Source organism: Sander lucioperca, chromosome 21 (assembly GCF_008315115.2).
Source record: "Sander lucioperca isolate FBNREF2018 chromosome 21, SLUC_FBN_1.2, whole genome shotgun sequence".
In the NCBI taxonomy this organism is placed as follows: domain Eukaryota; kingdom Metazoa; phylum Chordata; class Actinopteri; order Perciformes; family Percidae; genus Sander; species Sander lucioperca.
In genome coordinates, this window is record NC_050193.1 from 21,302,758 (window position 1) to 21,318,404 (window position 15,647).

Below are 15,647 nucleotides of genomic sequence, written 5' to 3' on the forward strand. Positions count from 1 at the left end.
AGAGAAAGAACGAGAGATAGAGAGAAAGAGAGAGAGAAACAGAGAGAGAGAGAGACAGATAAAGAGCGATAGAGAGAAAGAGAGAGAGAAACAGAGAGAGAGAGAGAGAGAGAGAGAGAGACAGAGAAAGAGAGACGGATAAAGAAAGAGAGATAGAGAGAAAGAGAGAGAGAAACAGAGAGAGAGAGAGAGAGAGAGAGAGAGAGAGAGAGAGAGAGAGAGAGAGAGAGAGAGAGAGAGAGAGAAACAGAGCCAGAGAGAGTTTCCTCAGTGAGCGTCCTGCTCTCAGCCAGTGAGCGGTATTGTGTCGGTGATGCTGGAGGTCTGGGAGGTGATGCTGAAGTATTTATCCTTTACGGTTTTCTCCGGGGGAGTCCGGACCACCTGTCACTTCTCTCCGCTCTGAGGACGAACTAACGCAAAGAAAGGTGAAAAGGGGCAGAGCGGCGCGTAATTCCTCTGTCCGTCTCCGCGGCCCCGCCATGCCTCTCATACTCCTCCTCCTCTGACCGCCTCCTGCCTCTTCCTCCTCGGATGAACTTTCTCGCCGCCTGCGGGGACGCGGTTGCTCGAATCGAGACCATGAAGACGACGCGGAAGTGTCGCGCGCTGCTGTCGGTGGGTCTGAACTTGGTGGCCCTGTTCTTCTCCACCACCGCCTTCATCACTACGTACTGGTGCGAGGGCACCCAGCGCGTCCCCAAGCCCAACTGCAGCAAGCAGCGGCGCCACAACTGCATCGACTACGGCGTGAACGAGACGGACCAGAACAAGGTGCACTACAGCTGGGAGACCGGGGACGACCGCTTCCTCTTCCGCCGCTTCCACACCGGCATCTGGTACTCCTGCGAGGAGAACATCCACGAGGCAGGTGGGCACATCAGTCCAGCGGTCGTTACCCTAAAAAAAAAATAATCAGAAGAGTTTAAGACTCTTGCTGTTAAAGGCAGCAGAGATCACAACAAGTTGTTCCAAAAATAAATAAATAAGTATTTTTGAAGACCAGAGCTATTATAAGTATGGCCTGGACGCATTTAGGACCAGTTTGGGCTCTAAATGCTTTAAATATTTCTGCATCTTGTCAGCAGTTGTTGGTTTTGTCCCCAGACGTTTAGTTTAGTTTATAGTTTTAAATCAGAGCACTCTGGTTCTGTGAGTTGTCCCTACTGAATGAAAACGAGGATAAATGAAGCCAACAGGTCAGTAATTACGCACACGTCTCTGTGCATAAAATCGACATCAGCTCAGTTAGTCTCAACCAAAGTGTTATTTATTTTAGTTTAAGTCTGGTCATCATGTTCGGAGGGTTAGGAAGGTTGTTCTGATGCGTTTAAGGTGCACTGATCACTGTGTTGGAGTAGATCACTTGTAAGTTGTGGATCTTTAGAAAAGGAAATTATACTCTCAGTGATGGAAACGAATGACTTCTCATTAGAGCTGAAAATATCAATGGATTAGTGGATCAGTTGTGGTACTCTGTGCAATGACACTAAAGGTGTATCTATCTCTATCTTATCTATCTTATCTATCTATCTTATCTTTTTACATGAAATTAATGTGCAGCTATTTTGATAGTTGTTTTTCAAGCAAAAATACAAAATATTCTGTGGTTCTAGCTTTTCAAATATGAGAATGTGCAGCTTTTCTGTAAGAAACTTTTGTCAGCAGTTTCTTACATTATAATAAACTGGATGTTTGTTGGTTTTGGACTTTAGTCTGACAAAACTACACAATTTGAAGATGTCAGTTTTGACTTTGGGAAACAGATTTTTCTGACATTTTACAGGCTAAACAATTAGGAAAATAATTGTCAGATGTGCAAATGCATTTACAGTAGTCCATTATCAGACCTGTAGCATTAGCATCGCTCAGCATCAGTTTACAGTTAGCCTAGCATTAGCAGCCGAAAGTGTTTCTGTTATTATGTCCATCTGAGAGGATGATCCTGAACAATTATCTACTAAAGAAGTGTGGAAGTGTGTGTGTGTGTGTGTGTGTGTGTGTGTGGGGATAAATAAACAGCTTACCAAGACAGTTCTGACCAGTTTCGGGTCTTGAAGACAAATAATGATGTTTCAAACTGTGCATATGTCAGAAACAGCGCAGGGCTGTGAGGAGATTTTGTTGGTGCAGGTTCTTCTTGTCGTTTAAAAATATGTTGGCTGTCTGGTGTCTGATGTGTTTTTGGAGGAGACGGTAAAGAGGAGCGGTCCAGAGGTCCCACAGATAAATGAGCCAATCATCAACAAAGAGCTCGCAGGTGCATGCGTTAAGGCGTGAGAACATGCAGCGGGCCTAAAGCATAGATAGGATGAACCCTGTTGATTTTGACTCCATGACCTACAGTATAGTTGTAGCCTTGAACTTTTTAGCTTTGTTAAGTTACATTCATTTGTCCAGGCTGTTCCCATGAATTATTCGTACATTTAGCTACTAAAAGTAATGCACTGTAATTCGGATGCATTCCACATATTTTTGCTGTATGTACCACAATATATAAGAATGCTCTGAACACATGGCTTTCAAGCCGGGGAGTTGAGTTCGCTTCCCCGGCAAAAGACTTTCACCCAGGAAACGTGTGTTCGTTGCTCAGGAGTGTTTTAATCCTAACCAATATCTATTGCTTAAACTTAACTAGTCGATTTTGTGCCTAAACCTAACTGTCGTCTTTTTGGGAGCTAAACTCAACTGTCATGGAAAGCACCGTCATCTGGCGGCTCACAGTCACCTATTGGCGTCTAAACTCAACTACCGTCTGCCGCTGATAGGACCGACAGCTCACCGAGCTCTGTATCCGTGATCTGCTGGCAGCCGCCTAATCTTGTAGGATATCGCACGAATTGGTGTGCAAACATTTTTGTATAACATCGTACGAACCAGTTCATGAGAATGCGTTGATTTGCCGGACGCTTTTGTCCAAAGCGACTTACAATTAGTTGGCCTGTGTGCTCCATTAGTGCCAAGGCTCTGTCACCTAGTACCAGACCGGATGCGCTGGTCTTGTTTGGTTTACATTCCATTTCAATTCAGCACACATAAATGATTTGTGCAGCAAGTCAAAAAAATACTTTGTGCAATAGTGTAAACAACACAGACTAATACAAATATATTTTACGTGTTTCCGTTGTGTCTCAGTGAAAAGATTACAGTTTAACCACCAGCTGCTGTTACATTATCAGCGGTCATGCCTACCTCGTCATATTCCACCGGCACCACATTTTCCTGCCTATACGTAACAGGCCAAAAAGAGTTCAGCCACAATCATCATCACAGCTTCGTCCAACTTGAACCTGAGATCAGGCCTCATCAGCCAGAATACCTGTTGTGGCTTTTGCGTTTGTGTTGTAGCTTTTGCGTTTGTGTTGTAGCTTTTGCATTTGTGTTGTAGCTTTTGTATTTGTGTTGTAGCTTGTGTGTTTGTGTTGTGGCTTTTGTATTTGTGTTGAACCGTCTCGGCCACCGTAATGATCCCCCTGGTTCATCTCTTTAACTCTGATTTAGTTTCCCAGTCTCCCAGTATGAAGGGGTCTGGTTCAATCCCTGTCTGTTGAGCAGAAACACTCATCTGCTGCAGCGCCCCACAGAGACAGACACAAGGTGTTATGGGAAAGAAGACAACACCTGGCTGACATTTTACTGAACTGTGAGAATGAACCAGAGGTTGCAGGGTACATACGTGCACTATATTTGCTTTTTATAGACTAAAAGATCAAACCACGTTCTACTTTCACTTGTGCCGCTCACACAGGTGTGTGTTGTTTGGCTGATTAGAGAAGTGTGTGCTGGTGCTGCAGATCCGGGGCACGTTCAATCTCAAAACCGTGTGCACCGTGTTGCTACGGGTTCCGGATTGAACAACATGTTTCCTCGAAATGGTGTGCAGCGGCTTTGAGATAAGTTTTCTCTCGTTTGGTGGGTGTGTCTCTCGTTTATTGTCTGTGTCACAGGTGATAGCCAATCAGCAGAGACACGTCTGGAAACTGGTGGTAATAATGCTGCGTTCATGCCACCTGGGAATATCAGGGACCGCCCCCGTGATTACGTTGTTTTTCCAACTGCCAGCGTTCACATGGTCTGGATGCGTGTTCTTCTTCTTGTGTTATATTGGCGTTTGGCATAACAACTTTGTTGCATGACTGCCACCAACTGTTGGGCGTAGCCTACAGCATCAGGTGTGTGAAAACATGGAGGCCACAATAACAAAAAATTTGCTGCTGTTTTCTTATGCGAGCATAGAAACAGCACATGGACAGGTGTTTGTTTGTGTTATCTGCAGGACAACGGACGGGAAAGGACACGGATAAGATGTTTTTTTATACATAGGCCTATTTATGAATAATTTGAAACATATTATGTCTGTGTATGTTTCTTGGCAGAGGCGTTTGTCCACAATAAACAGTTTATTGTCATTGAAATATTTTCAGTGAACCAAAGTCGCCTACATCAAACGTCATTTGTCAACAACGGGTCACCAACTGGGAAACTCGGTTAGCAAAATCTAGGTTTCCCACCTCAGAGTCCCACATGAAGTGAATGATGACGTTTTCACTGGGGAAAATGTTTTTCCGATGTCCGTGAACGCACGGTTAAAAGGCAGAGCACTTGGCGCACGCAACAGGGTGTTCAACGCATCCCCGTTTCAGTTTTAAAACATGTGTTGCTAGGTTTTGTCGGGGCTGAGTGTGTTGAAGGTTTCTGTTTGGATTCCCTCTGTTGCTAACTTCATTGTGGGTTGCAAGTTGCTCTTGCCTTTTCTGATATTTTTTCCACAACCTTGATTCCTCCCGTGTTTTATTCTGAAACTCTCCTGAAGCTGCATCTAATAAGTTCATTGTACTCTAGATATTTATGAGGATTTCACTGCCAATATTTTGACAACCTTTTAAAGTTTTACTTGTTGCATGAGTCATCTACATATTCCACTGCTGTTGGTGCTCCAGACATTTCAACAGTTAAATATTAATCATATATTAATTATTGCAGCTTATGCCTGATGAAAGGCAGTTTTTCTGCAGGCCTGAAAAACAACATTACAGCAATTATTTATTTGTTTGCTTTTGTAGCAAGGTCCATTTTGAAGGGGTGTTCTGTATTTTTGGAAGTATTGTAAAACACAAAACATGACCTATTTTTTAAAAATGATTTTACATTTGTATTTGTACTCACCAGGCATGGCTTCCTGAAACACCTTTACTAGTGAAACAACTATTCATGATATAAGTGTAGTGCCCCTGAAAATGTAATTTAATTAGCACAAGTCATTTCAACACACGATAAGCTCGTTCGAGATGAGACAGGTTTGTGCAGAATCGATCACCGGTGATCACCGCCTGTTGCATGCTGGTCAGCAGGCACGTGCACACATAGACATCAAAAGGGGCTTGAGCACCTGCCATTTTTCCTCCTCTAGAGAAAGATAGACCAAAATCTCTAAATTGACCACAACATGAAAAAAAGTGTCCTGCATTTACTACATCATTTTGATCGTAGGCTCCTCATCTAATAATAACAGTGCTTTTTCATTATTGGTTTTTTTTTCCTGTAAAATTAACACAATTGCAGCAACAGCCTTTTTCAGTTTAGTGTGAAGATTTTTCATGAGATGTTTTATAAAAAAGATTTTTTGAAGTTTTATTTATTCCAACAGCACCACAAGAATTAAAATGATTTATTGCCATTTGCAAAAAAATAAACACATTCTTAGTGTAACTGTGTCCCTCTCCCTGGTGCATTCACTTATTCTAAATATATTTTTGAAACTAGTAGCATAGAAAACATGCACATTGTGGCAGAGTTTCCTTTGCTGTTTGTGATTAACCAGGTGAATACTAAAACGTATCTGTGTGAACTGATTATTTTGTTGAGTATTTATTAAATCTATTAAACAATTGCGTAAGGGAAAACAGATAAATTGGTAATGTAGTCAGAGTTGTGTTAATATATTTAGTGTTTTGTTTAAATTTCATATAAATAATTATTTATTAACTATTAGGCCTTTTTTCCCCTTGAGCCCCTTGCTAAAATAATAAATAAAAGGATGATTAAACAACTTGAGATTCTCTAACTTCACTCAACTTTTTAACCTTTGTTGCTGTAATCACGTGTAGATCAACTTTAGGGGTTTGATTGTTTGATCCAGCTGCTGTCACATCTGTGCTAAGCTGACCAGGCCACATGGGCAATTACAGGTTAAATTAAACAACAAAGTCACACTGTCATGATCACTTCAGTGAGGCTTACTAATTTCATTACATCACTACAATCTGGCACGACAGGCGAAGAGAGCCGTAAGCAGCTCAGCCTCATACTGTTTTAACAGCAGTAATGAGAACAGAATCTGACGGCTTTAGTCTGCAGAAAGTTCACTTTTATGTCAAACTGAGCTTTTTGTAAACTCTTCATATTTACAATATTCACCTTTCAGCAGCTACATGTTTGTGCTACTGCAGTAATTGCTGTTTTATTGGTTCCTTCATGAAGTTTCACAAAATAATGCAATTAAATTTAAAGTGTATTAAGTGGATGCAGTGAAGATTGAGCCCTCACGGGAAAAGTCATCCATACTTGGGCTGTGTTTGGTCGAGAGCAGCAAAATGAGGTCAACCTGCTGACAGGTGGCTTTCCAGTTCACATGCTGTTAACCTACTGGACAGATTTTATTCTTCATTTAGGGTGTGATTGCAGATAGGTTTGAGTAGAAATTGAGAAGTTGAGAAGTTCACAGGTCTCTAACAATATACCTTACTGTGAGGAAACTCATTACTAGCCAACCCAAACTTGAGATGGACTTGTCTGTTAAAAAACAAATGAACAAACCTGAACGGACATGACAGCAGCTCTAACAGACCCTAAAGTTATGTGCTGGAATATTTCTGCAAAAATCTTCTGGCACATAACCCTCCTTAAAACCATAATGTGTTGTTTTTCCACTTTGATTTTATGTGAATTAGACAAACATGTTAATCCGAGAGCTTTAGAGCTGGTGGTAGCTGGTTATATTTACCTTTGGAGACAGAGGCCTGTACTACGAAGCAAGATTTAGCGTTAACGAGGCAACTTCAGGTTCAACCCAGGGTTTTGTGTATCATGATGGTGGATCACTGAACGCCTAACCTGGTCGGGAGCAGGTTAAGTTGGAGATTAGAGATCAAAAGCATACTACCGCCTACTGACCAATCAATACTGGATTGATAACAGCGCCAGCGTTCTTAGAAGATCCGGTGGAGCTCAGTGAGAGAGAGAGGTGCGCTCATAAAAGTTAAAACATTTAGAGACCAACAACCCCATTAACATTCCCTGATGCGTATTCTTTATGAAATATATAGATTTTCAGCAGAGGGAATTACGTAAAGGCTATTTTATCGACTTCTTGAGCCGTGTGTTGCCTTTCGCACATCGGTTTGAATTATGTTTTTTTTTTTTATTTGCTCTCACGATCGCTTACCACTGCCAGGGTTGCAACTAAAATAATAGGCTAAAGTAATGACAGTTTATGGAAAGCACAAGTGTAATTATGGTCAGATCTTGTGTCTGACTGATGGGGAAGTGATATTGATAAGCGTTGTGATTTACGCATTTACAGCGTTGGCTATTTTTTGCCAGCTTTCCTTCCTGTTTTAGGAAGCAGCGACTGTATTGCGTTTTGCCTGTAAAACCGTGTCTGTGTTCTTCATATTTATGTAGAATTATAGTTTGCTCTTCTTATGTAAAATATGCGGAGCTGGTAGATGTTTGCGATTGGTCATGCTGCGCAAACACCGCCTCTTTTATGTGAACGCGCGCGCTGCTGGATTGGGAAACCCTGGGTTGATTGAACTAGTTGTTAACCACCGTCGTGACACAGCTTATGCGGGACCGCGGTTGTTAGGTTAGGTGAAGCCGGGTAACTGAAATAAATCCAGGGCATGTTGATCTTGATTAGTAGTACAGGCCTCAGGTTGGCAGTTTCCCACTGTTTCCAGTCTTTGTGCTAAGCTAAGCTAATGGGCTTCACCTTCATATTTACCATACAAACATGGAAGTGGTAAATGACACACAACTACCTGCACTTGGCTCTGAAATTAAAAAGTGAGTTAAATGTCCAATATGGACATAATTCTTAAAGTAGGATACTGGGCTGGAAAACACACTGCAGGGAGCAGAGTTCAGGCTATTTTGCCCAACAGACTTACACAAACCTGGCTCATGTTATTGCACTGTTCTCTGGTCGCGCTGGGTCCAATCTAAATGTGGACAGGCTTGAACAGTGTAGTCTATAGCCTCGACGTTCCACTTCGGGGATTGCTCTTGTGCCGCCTGAAATTCCGCCAGATGTCCTTCTTTTCCGCCGGATGTCCGTTACCTTCCACTTTCTTTGTGTTGGCATTCTAAACTCCGGTGGATTTATGAGGACTATGGTTAACTGCTCCTCAGATCTCTGCAGGGTAAATCCAGACACCTAGCTAGACTATCTGAATCTGAGTTTTCTCTTGCACGACTAAAACAACTTTTGAACTTACACATGTTCCACCAAAACAAGTTCCTCCCTGAGGCTATTTTGCAGTGGCACCGTTGCTCCATCAGGCGCTTAGCGCCGCCTTAGACGATTGTGATTGTTTTAAAGAAATGCCAATAAACCAGAGCACGCTTTTCTCCCATCACAGAATGCTGTGTGGACTAGCCAGACCCTCCTCCGCAGCGCTGTGGAGGAAGGTCTAACATAACACACCTGAATCGCTGACCGAACTGTCGGCCATTGAATTGCGTTGTGGATAATGTAGGCACCAGGTTTTGACAAGGAAGAAGACAATATCTCTCGCTCTGCTGCATCGATTTAGATGTCACTCTTACAATGCAATGATTAATTGGCATACCTGTAAATGCAATAACACAAAAAATGTAATTGTTAAGTGTAGCCTATTTTTTTTGTATGCAGTGGTGGAAGAAGTACTCAGATCTCTTGTAAGAGTAGCAATACTACAGTGTAGACCTAATCTGTTACAAGTAAAAGTCCTGCATTCAAAATGTAACTTAAGTAAAAGTGCAAAAGCATCAAAATTTACTTAAAGCACCAAAAGTAAAAGTACTCAGCAGAATCATATATATCATCGCTGTTGGCTGAAAACCTTGTATGTCCAAAACCGTTGTTTTAACCTTTAATAGGAAATGAAAAATGGCTAATTTGAAAAGATTTTATTGAGCTATTTACCTCAGACGAAGTCAGACTTAATCGCCTTGTCTCTGTTTAAATATGTGTAAAACCCACAGACATACGTGAAGGGTGATTCATGAAAAACAATTAAATTGATGATTTATGGAGATACAAGTTTCTGCGACAATATTATATTATTGGATTATAATTATTGATGCATTAATGTGTCCGTGACTTTATTGTTGCAGCTGGTAAAAGTGGAGCTACTTTATATACTGCTGGGTAAAGCTTGTGAATTTACCCTCTGGGATCAATCAAGTCTTATCTTTATCATGTATGTGTTGATTCTATTTGTGTTATTCATCAGAATCTTCAACTAACTAGCTGTTAAATTTAAAAGTAAAGAGTACAATATTTGCCTCTAAATTGTAGTGGAATAGAAGTATGAAGTAGCATAAAATGAAAATACTTTAGTCATGTACAGTAGTTGAGTGAATGTACTTAGTTACTTTACATCACTGTTTGTATGTGGATCAATGAAGGTACATCAAAGGCAGCAGACTCCTTATTATAGTGGGTTCTCTCTGTGTGGCCTGCACCTGATCCCGCTGAAAAATGCAGCCACAGCCACTACTGTAGAAGTAACGGTGTGTTAACCGTTGTTCCAGAAAACCATTCATACTCATTACAGCTGTAATTAGCCCCGAATGACATCTGATCACTGATTAAACAGACTGCGGAGCTGCTGGCTGCAGGGCGAGGGAATAATGAATGAGTGGTGTGAAAGAGAGTGTTGAGACTGTGAATGTAAAAGATAGAGAAAATTTAAAAACCACCTGAAACCTCTTCAAATTGTATTCCATTACAACCTGATGGACTGGAAGCGTGATAACTGGGATTTATTTGGTTAATATACATATTAGAGGAGCGTTTTCTTCCCCCATGTGCAGTGGGAAGGTGTAGGAATACTGATTGTGCTGTTAGTTAGTGCCGTCGTCAGGTCACAGACAAGCCCGCTCACTCTTTAATTACATTTTAGATTCATGTCCTAATCAGACGCTGTGCTGCTCACCTTTCGGCTGTGGCACACTTTCACTGCAGCTCACCAAGTCAGGAACACATTCATCGGTTGCCTCCGCTCTCTCTACTCACGTCCCACGAGTTTTAACCTTGGAAGAGATGAATTATAACACTTCAGATGAGTTTCTGGACAGTGTTTGTCAAACGGCATGCTGCATTCATAACAGGGGAGTCATGGACAAACTTTTAGCTGAGGTTATTATCATTTAGGTAAAGTTGAAGAAAATGCAAGGAGGACCAGTGGCGGTTCTAGGGGGGGGGTGCCAAGGATGGCCAGTGCCCCCTGTAATATGAAGCTTTGACCCCCCCCCCTGCCCCCCCTAACTGTGGCAAATATTTTCATAAATTTTTAACCCCACCTATATCCTCAACGAGGGGTTATTATTCATGTGCAGTGATACATAAAATACATGTTGAATACACTAAAATATGTATTCTTGTGTTTTTTGTTGTGTATCATTAGTCTTTTGTAGAACCAAACCTATGGAGGGTTGGTGTTTGTAACACTTGTGCTTAATATGTTTGGTACCCCTAAAATTGCATGCATTGCCCCTCCATTTGAAACGGTCTAAAACTGCCACAGAGGAGGACTCAAATGCAAAAGGCTTAAGACAAATCAGATGGTCAAAGGTGGTTTACATGGATGATGGTACAGATAACAGTCTTCCCCTGGCAGACAGGGGGGAATCAGGCAAACAGAGAGAGGGATCAGAAGGACAAAAACAACTGGTTGATGAGGGAATGACAGACAGCTGAATGGAAAGGGTCAGCCAGATCATATACAGGTGAAGGAAACTCCCGGAGGGAAAACAGATGGCACAAGTGACATGCCAGGTGATGTGTGTGGCCCTCCATCATTTTGCCTTGGCCCCTTACGCCACGCAGGTGTCCACTTGAAGGAAGATTTAGGAACACTTTCTGTTAGGGTTGTGGTTTTCAGTTGTGGTTTATCCTGTTTTATTTAGTTAATTCATTAACTGTTTCCAGTTTTTGCTGTATTCTCATTCCTTGTTCATGGTTCTTTTATTCTGGGTTCTGTTTTGGTTTTCTAGGTTCTATCCTTGTGTATGTTTTTGATGCTTTAGTTTCCTGTTTTATTTTGTAGTGTTGTTTCTCCTTTGTCATGGCTTGTTTTACTTCCTGCCTTGTGTGTTTTCCCGCCTTTGTGATTGTCTGCCCTGCCTTGATGTGTTCCACCTGTTCATCAGCCCTCATGTCACCTGTCCCTCGTTACTACCCTTATTACCTTGTGTATTTAGTCTCTGTGCTTTCTTTATCTGTTGTCAGGTGATTGTCATTCCCTGTGTCTCGCCATCGTGTTTTTGCTTTTCTGAGTCTTCAGTTTTCTAAGTGGATTTTGTGTTGAATATTCCTTTTGCCAGCCTGCCTGCCTCAGGACACCTTTTGTTGTAAGCCTTTTAAATTTTAAATAAACCTTCATTATCTTCACGCTGTCACTCCAATGTGCATTTTGGGTCCAAGTTGTGCTAATTTTAACTCCTTTATATACTGTTGGGTAGTTTAATCTACAGCAATGCATCATATTCTATAACAGAGATCGTCAACAGGGGGTCTGGGACCCCTAGGGGGTCCTCAGAGTTACTGCAGGTTTTTTTTTTTTTAAATAATTTTTTGTTTGTGATTCTTGATGACAGGCTTACTAGCCTGTAGTTGAGGTAGCCATCCACAGATACAGATAAGCTTCAAGGATTCACTGTGCTACATGTATGATTAACATTAAAACATATATGAATACATCTATAATTATTGTTTTAATAGCTTAGTATTCTAGGGCACCATAGAAAGGTATGTGTAAAGGCTTACATTTTTCAGCTGATTCAAGAAGCTTTTAAAGAGTTTTGCTTAATAAGAATTAGTAGAATTTTCTCATTGTATAAAAGGAACACTTCATTCTTCAGTTTATCACAAAGGTTCAAAATCAACACATCTGGAGATACATGGTTTTCACTGGATAGGAAGGGAATCAAAAAACTGTAATCTAAAAAGTAATTAAAGCTGTCAGACAATGTAGTGGAGTAAATATTTACCTCTGTAGCGGAGTGGAAGTATAAAGTAGCAGAAAATGGAAATAATCAAGTATATGTATATTCAAGTTCCTTGAATTTGTACTTCAGTACAGTAGTTGAATAAATGTACAGTTAGTTACATTCCACATGTACCTAACTGCCTGTGCAGTTTCAGGCTTCATCACTGAATAGCATTTTTGAGTCTTCAGAGGGAAAATTGTCACGACCAAACATCTGCAGCAGTAAAACGCAACACACACATTAATGCAGAAGTAATATTAATCCAGAGATATTATATTAAATTGATTGAGGGATCTCTGTGCGTGTGAGACACACAGGGCAGCCTCCCTCCTGCCTCCGCGTGGCTGGCATCGCTACCTGGATGTGTGATAATTAGATGAAAAAAGGGCACACGCGTAAGCTTTAGATGAGCTTCAGGCGAGCCGCAACTGATTGAACTGCGCTTATAGTTTGTGAAAATTGCAGGAAAAAATACTGGGAACCAAGCAATCGGCCCATTCCGAACAGGCATGCGCTCCAAAAAAGCGCTGCGCTGTCACCAGTAGCCTATATTTATTTTGTCAGTTTATTTAAAAAAAACTCCTAATGTGTATGTAGTTTGGAACTTGGACACCATATACTTACTGTAAGTTTCAGCATAAGTCTATTTTAGCCTCTGAAACTTAAATCATTATCAGTATCCGGGAAATGAGTATCTTAATCTGTTGTTTGGGAAGGTACGGGGTTGAGTGTGTATGGCAGTGTGAGGGTGCTGATGTTCAGTCTGGTTATGAATGGGCCTGCCTGCTACCTGTGACACTGCCGAGGCTGAGTTATGGCTCGGGTTGTAGCCGCTGATCTGTGACCTGCAGGGTCCCACCGAGCTCTGATCAACTCTCTGCAGCTGGAGTGTGCCAGAAAAAACGGAATGAAAGCCAAGATGATACTGCATTATGCAAAACACTCCCTACATTAATATTAAGTACAACTATTGAAAGTGTGGATATGGAATAAAGTTTGATAAATATAAACACATAATTAGCATGCTAACATTTGCCAATAAGCACAAAACACAAAGTATGGTTGAGGCTGATGCGAATGTCATTAGTTTTGCAGGTATTTGGTCATGGTGGCTGGCGGATCTGTACTGAAAACCCAATCTGTTCTACGCATGTGTGTTGTAGATGGTTGTTAGGCATTGACCTCGAAAAGTTACTCATAAGTATTGGACACATTAAAATGTCGACCTCATGATGGCGCTAGATGAAAAGTCAGAAGATCACCAAAGTTATTACAATTCATCCTGTGGGGAACATGAATGATGAACCAAATGTTCTTTTCAATAGTTCTTAAGACATTTCATTCAAAACTACAAAAAACAACTTAATGGTGGCGCTAAAGGGAAAGTCAGAGGATCACCAAAGTCCAATGGATTTGTCCTCTGGGGAACATGAATGTCTGTGCCAACTTTCATGGCGGTACATCCAATAGTTGTTGAGATATTTCAGTCTGGACCAAAGTGGTGGACCGACCAAATGACTGCTTGGTAAAAAAACAAAACAAATTCTATCATCCTTCTGGCATTACGCCTGAAGACAGTGTTGTCACATAATGTCAGTAAAGGTGACACAAACTCCTTCCTGCCAGCAGAATATGATCTGGAGTACTAATAATACTGGAATAACTCATTGTGTGACTGTTTCCCAGCCTGATGCATTATTAGCTTGGATTATCGGTTTGACACTAACGCTCAGTTTCTCCTTTTCTCTCCACCTTGTGCATTCATTTTCATTTTTTTTTCTCCTTCTCATTAATCACCTCGTCCTCTCTACCTTCCTTCCTCCCCTCACTGCCTTTTCTCACCTCCCTCTCTGCTTCATTCCCAGCCCATTTCACCTTGCGCTCTTCACCTCTTTTCCTCTTCACATCCCTCTCTTCCTCTCCCCGTTCATTTCCCCCCTCCCCTCTCTCCCTTCTCTTCCCCCTCTCCCTTCTCTCAGGTGAGAAGTGTCGGAGCTTCATTGATCTGGCCCCGGCGTCGGAGAGAGGTGAGTAATGACCGTCATTAGGCGTCGCCGCCACTCCCTGCCGCTCCCCACCTGTTCGTTAAGCCCAGGGAAAACCAGGGGAAAAAATATACGCACATTTTCTCTTTGTTTGATTCTGGATTTTGTGACAGGATTCCCATAAAGCCACATAATTCACACAAAACTTGTACGTACTGTATACGTTATCTACTGGCTTCCCTTAACCTGCTACTTCATACTCTTAACAGTTCAAAAAAGACACAAAGTTTTCTGATGAATCTGTTATTGTCATCTTACCCTAACAAGATTAGATGGATATTGCTTCATAGTGGGTAGTTTTGTGTCGGGCTGTAAGAACGTCTAACTGTAAAGAAAATAGTGTGACCTGTCCTTAACCTAAATGAAACAGGTTAAGTTTAAAGTGAGAAGATGGACAGATTGTGGTTTGGGGTTAAAAAATAAACAACAAAGCTACTTGGTGAAGATCAGTGAAAGATGGTCACGATGAAATGAATTCACATGCCTTCTTGACAGTCAAAAGTGGCATGTAGGTAACTAGAGCAACAAGTCCTCCAAATCTAACAACTAACTCTGTTTTCTGATCTGACGCCCTTATCAGCTAACCTGACGCGCCAGATGGTTTGTCAACACAAAACATCTTGCCTTGCATGGCAGCTCTGCCACCCGTTGAGATGAGAGGCAAATTGTAAAGCGCTTTGTTCGATAAGGTTGAAAGGCACTTCGTAAATGCAGGCCATTTACCATTTATAAAGCATTCTCTGCAAGTTTGAGCTCCTGTAGCCCTGGTGCACTTTGCATGTGGGGATGAAGATGGCTGATAATTGGGCACATAGGACCTTTTTCAGGATCTTCTTCCCGTGTTTACTTTTTTGCTCCCTCCAATGAGATGAGCGAACGTTCTCACATAACCTCTGATTCCGTCATCCGAAAGCTGGTTTCAGATGCTCTTTTTAGAAGCACTTCATCTCAAGTATCCTGAGGCCTTCATTGTGATTATACCGTACTGATGGAGGAGGCAGTAGAAGGAAAGTGACATGTATTAATTGATATTAAAACAAGCTCAGTCTTTTCTGGCATGTTGTCAGTTTTGATTTATGGAAGTTATACAACCTGTACCCCAACAAAAATGAGGATGATACCTTATGTTCACATCCAAGTTTTAAGCAGATTTTAAGCCCTTTTCCTAGAAAGAAGAAAATTATTGTATGTTTCTATCAACAATATCCTGAACAATATTAATCTCGGAGGAACATGTCTTCTGTAGATCATAGTCTTTCATTGCTGATATGTATGTAACTTGAATGACTGGATGGATTTCATCTCCGGTGACTGTGCTGACCCAGTCGAAATATCGATATCATA

At 41.4% G+C, this 15,647-nt stretch overlaps 1 protein-coding gene across 1 annotated transcript in view; it reads left to right on the plus strand.

Moving 5' to 3' along the window:
- Positions 1 to 228: 228 nt before the first annotated feature.
- Positions 229 to 15,647, plus strand: part of gsg1l (gsg1-like) — a 33,324-nt gene continuing 17,905 nt past the window's right edge. The window contains exons 1-2 of the mRNA XM_031318743.2: positions 229 to 871; positions 14,238 to 14,285. Of these exons, the coding sequence (XP_031174603.1) occupies positions 535 to 871; positions 14,238 to 14,285 (385 nt within the window). The 5' untranslated portion in view covers positions 229 to 534. The remainder of the gene's footprint in view (positions 872 to 14,237; positions 14,286 to 15,647) is intronic.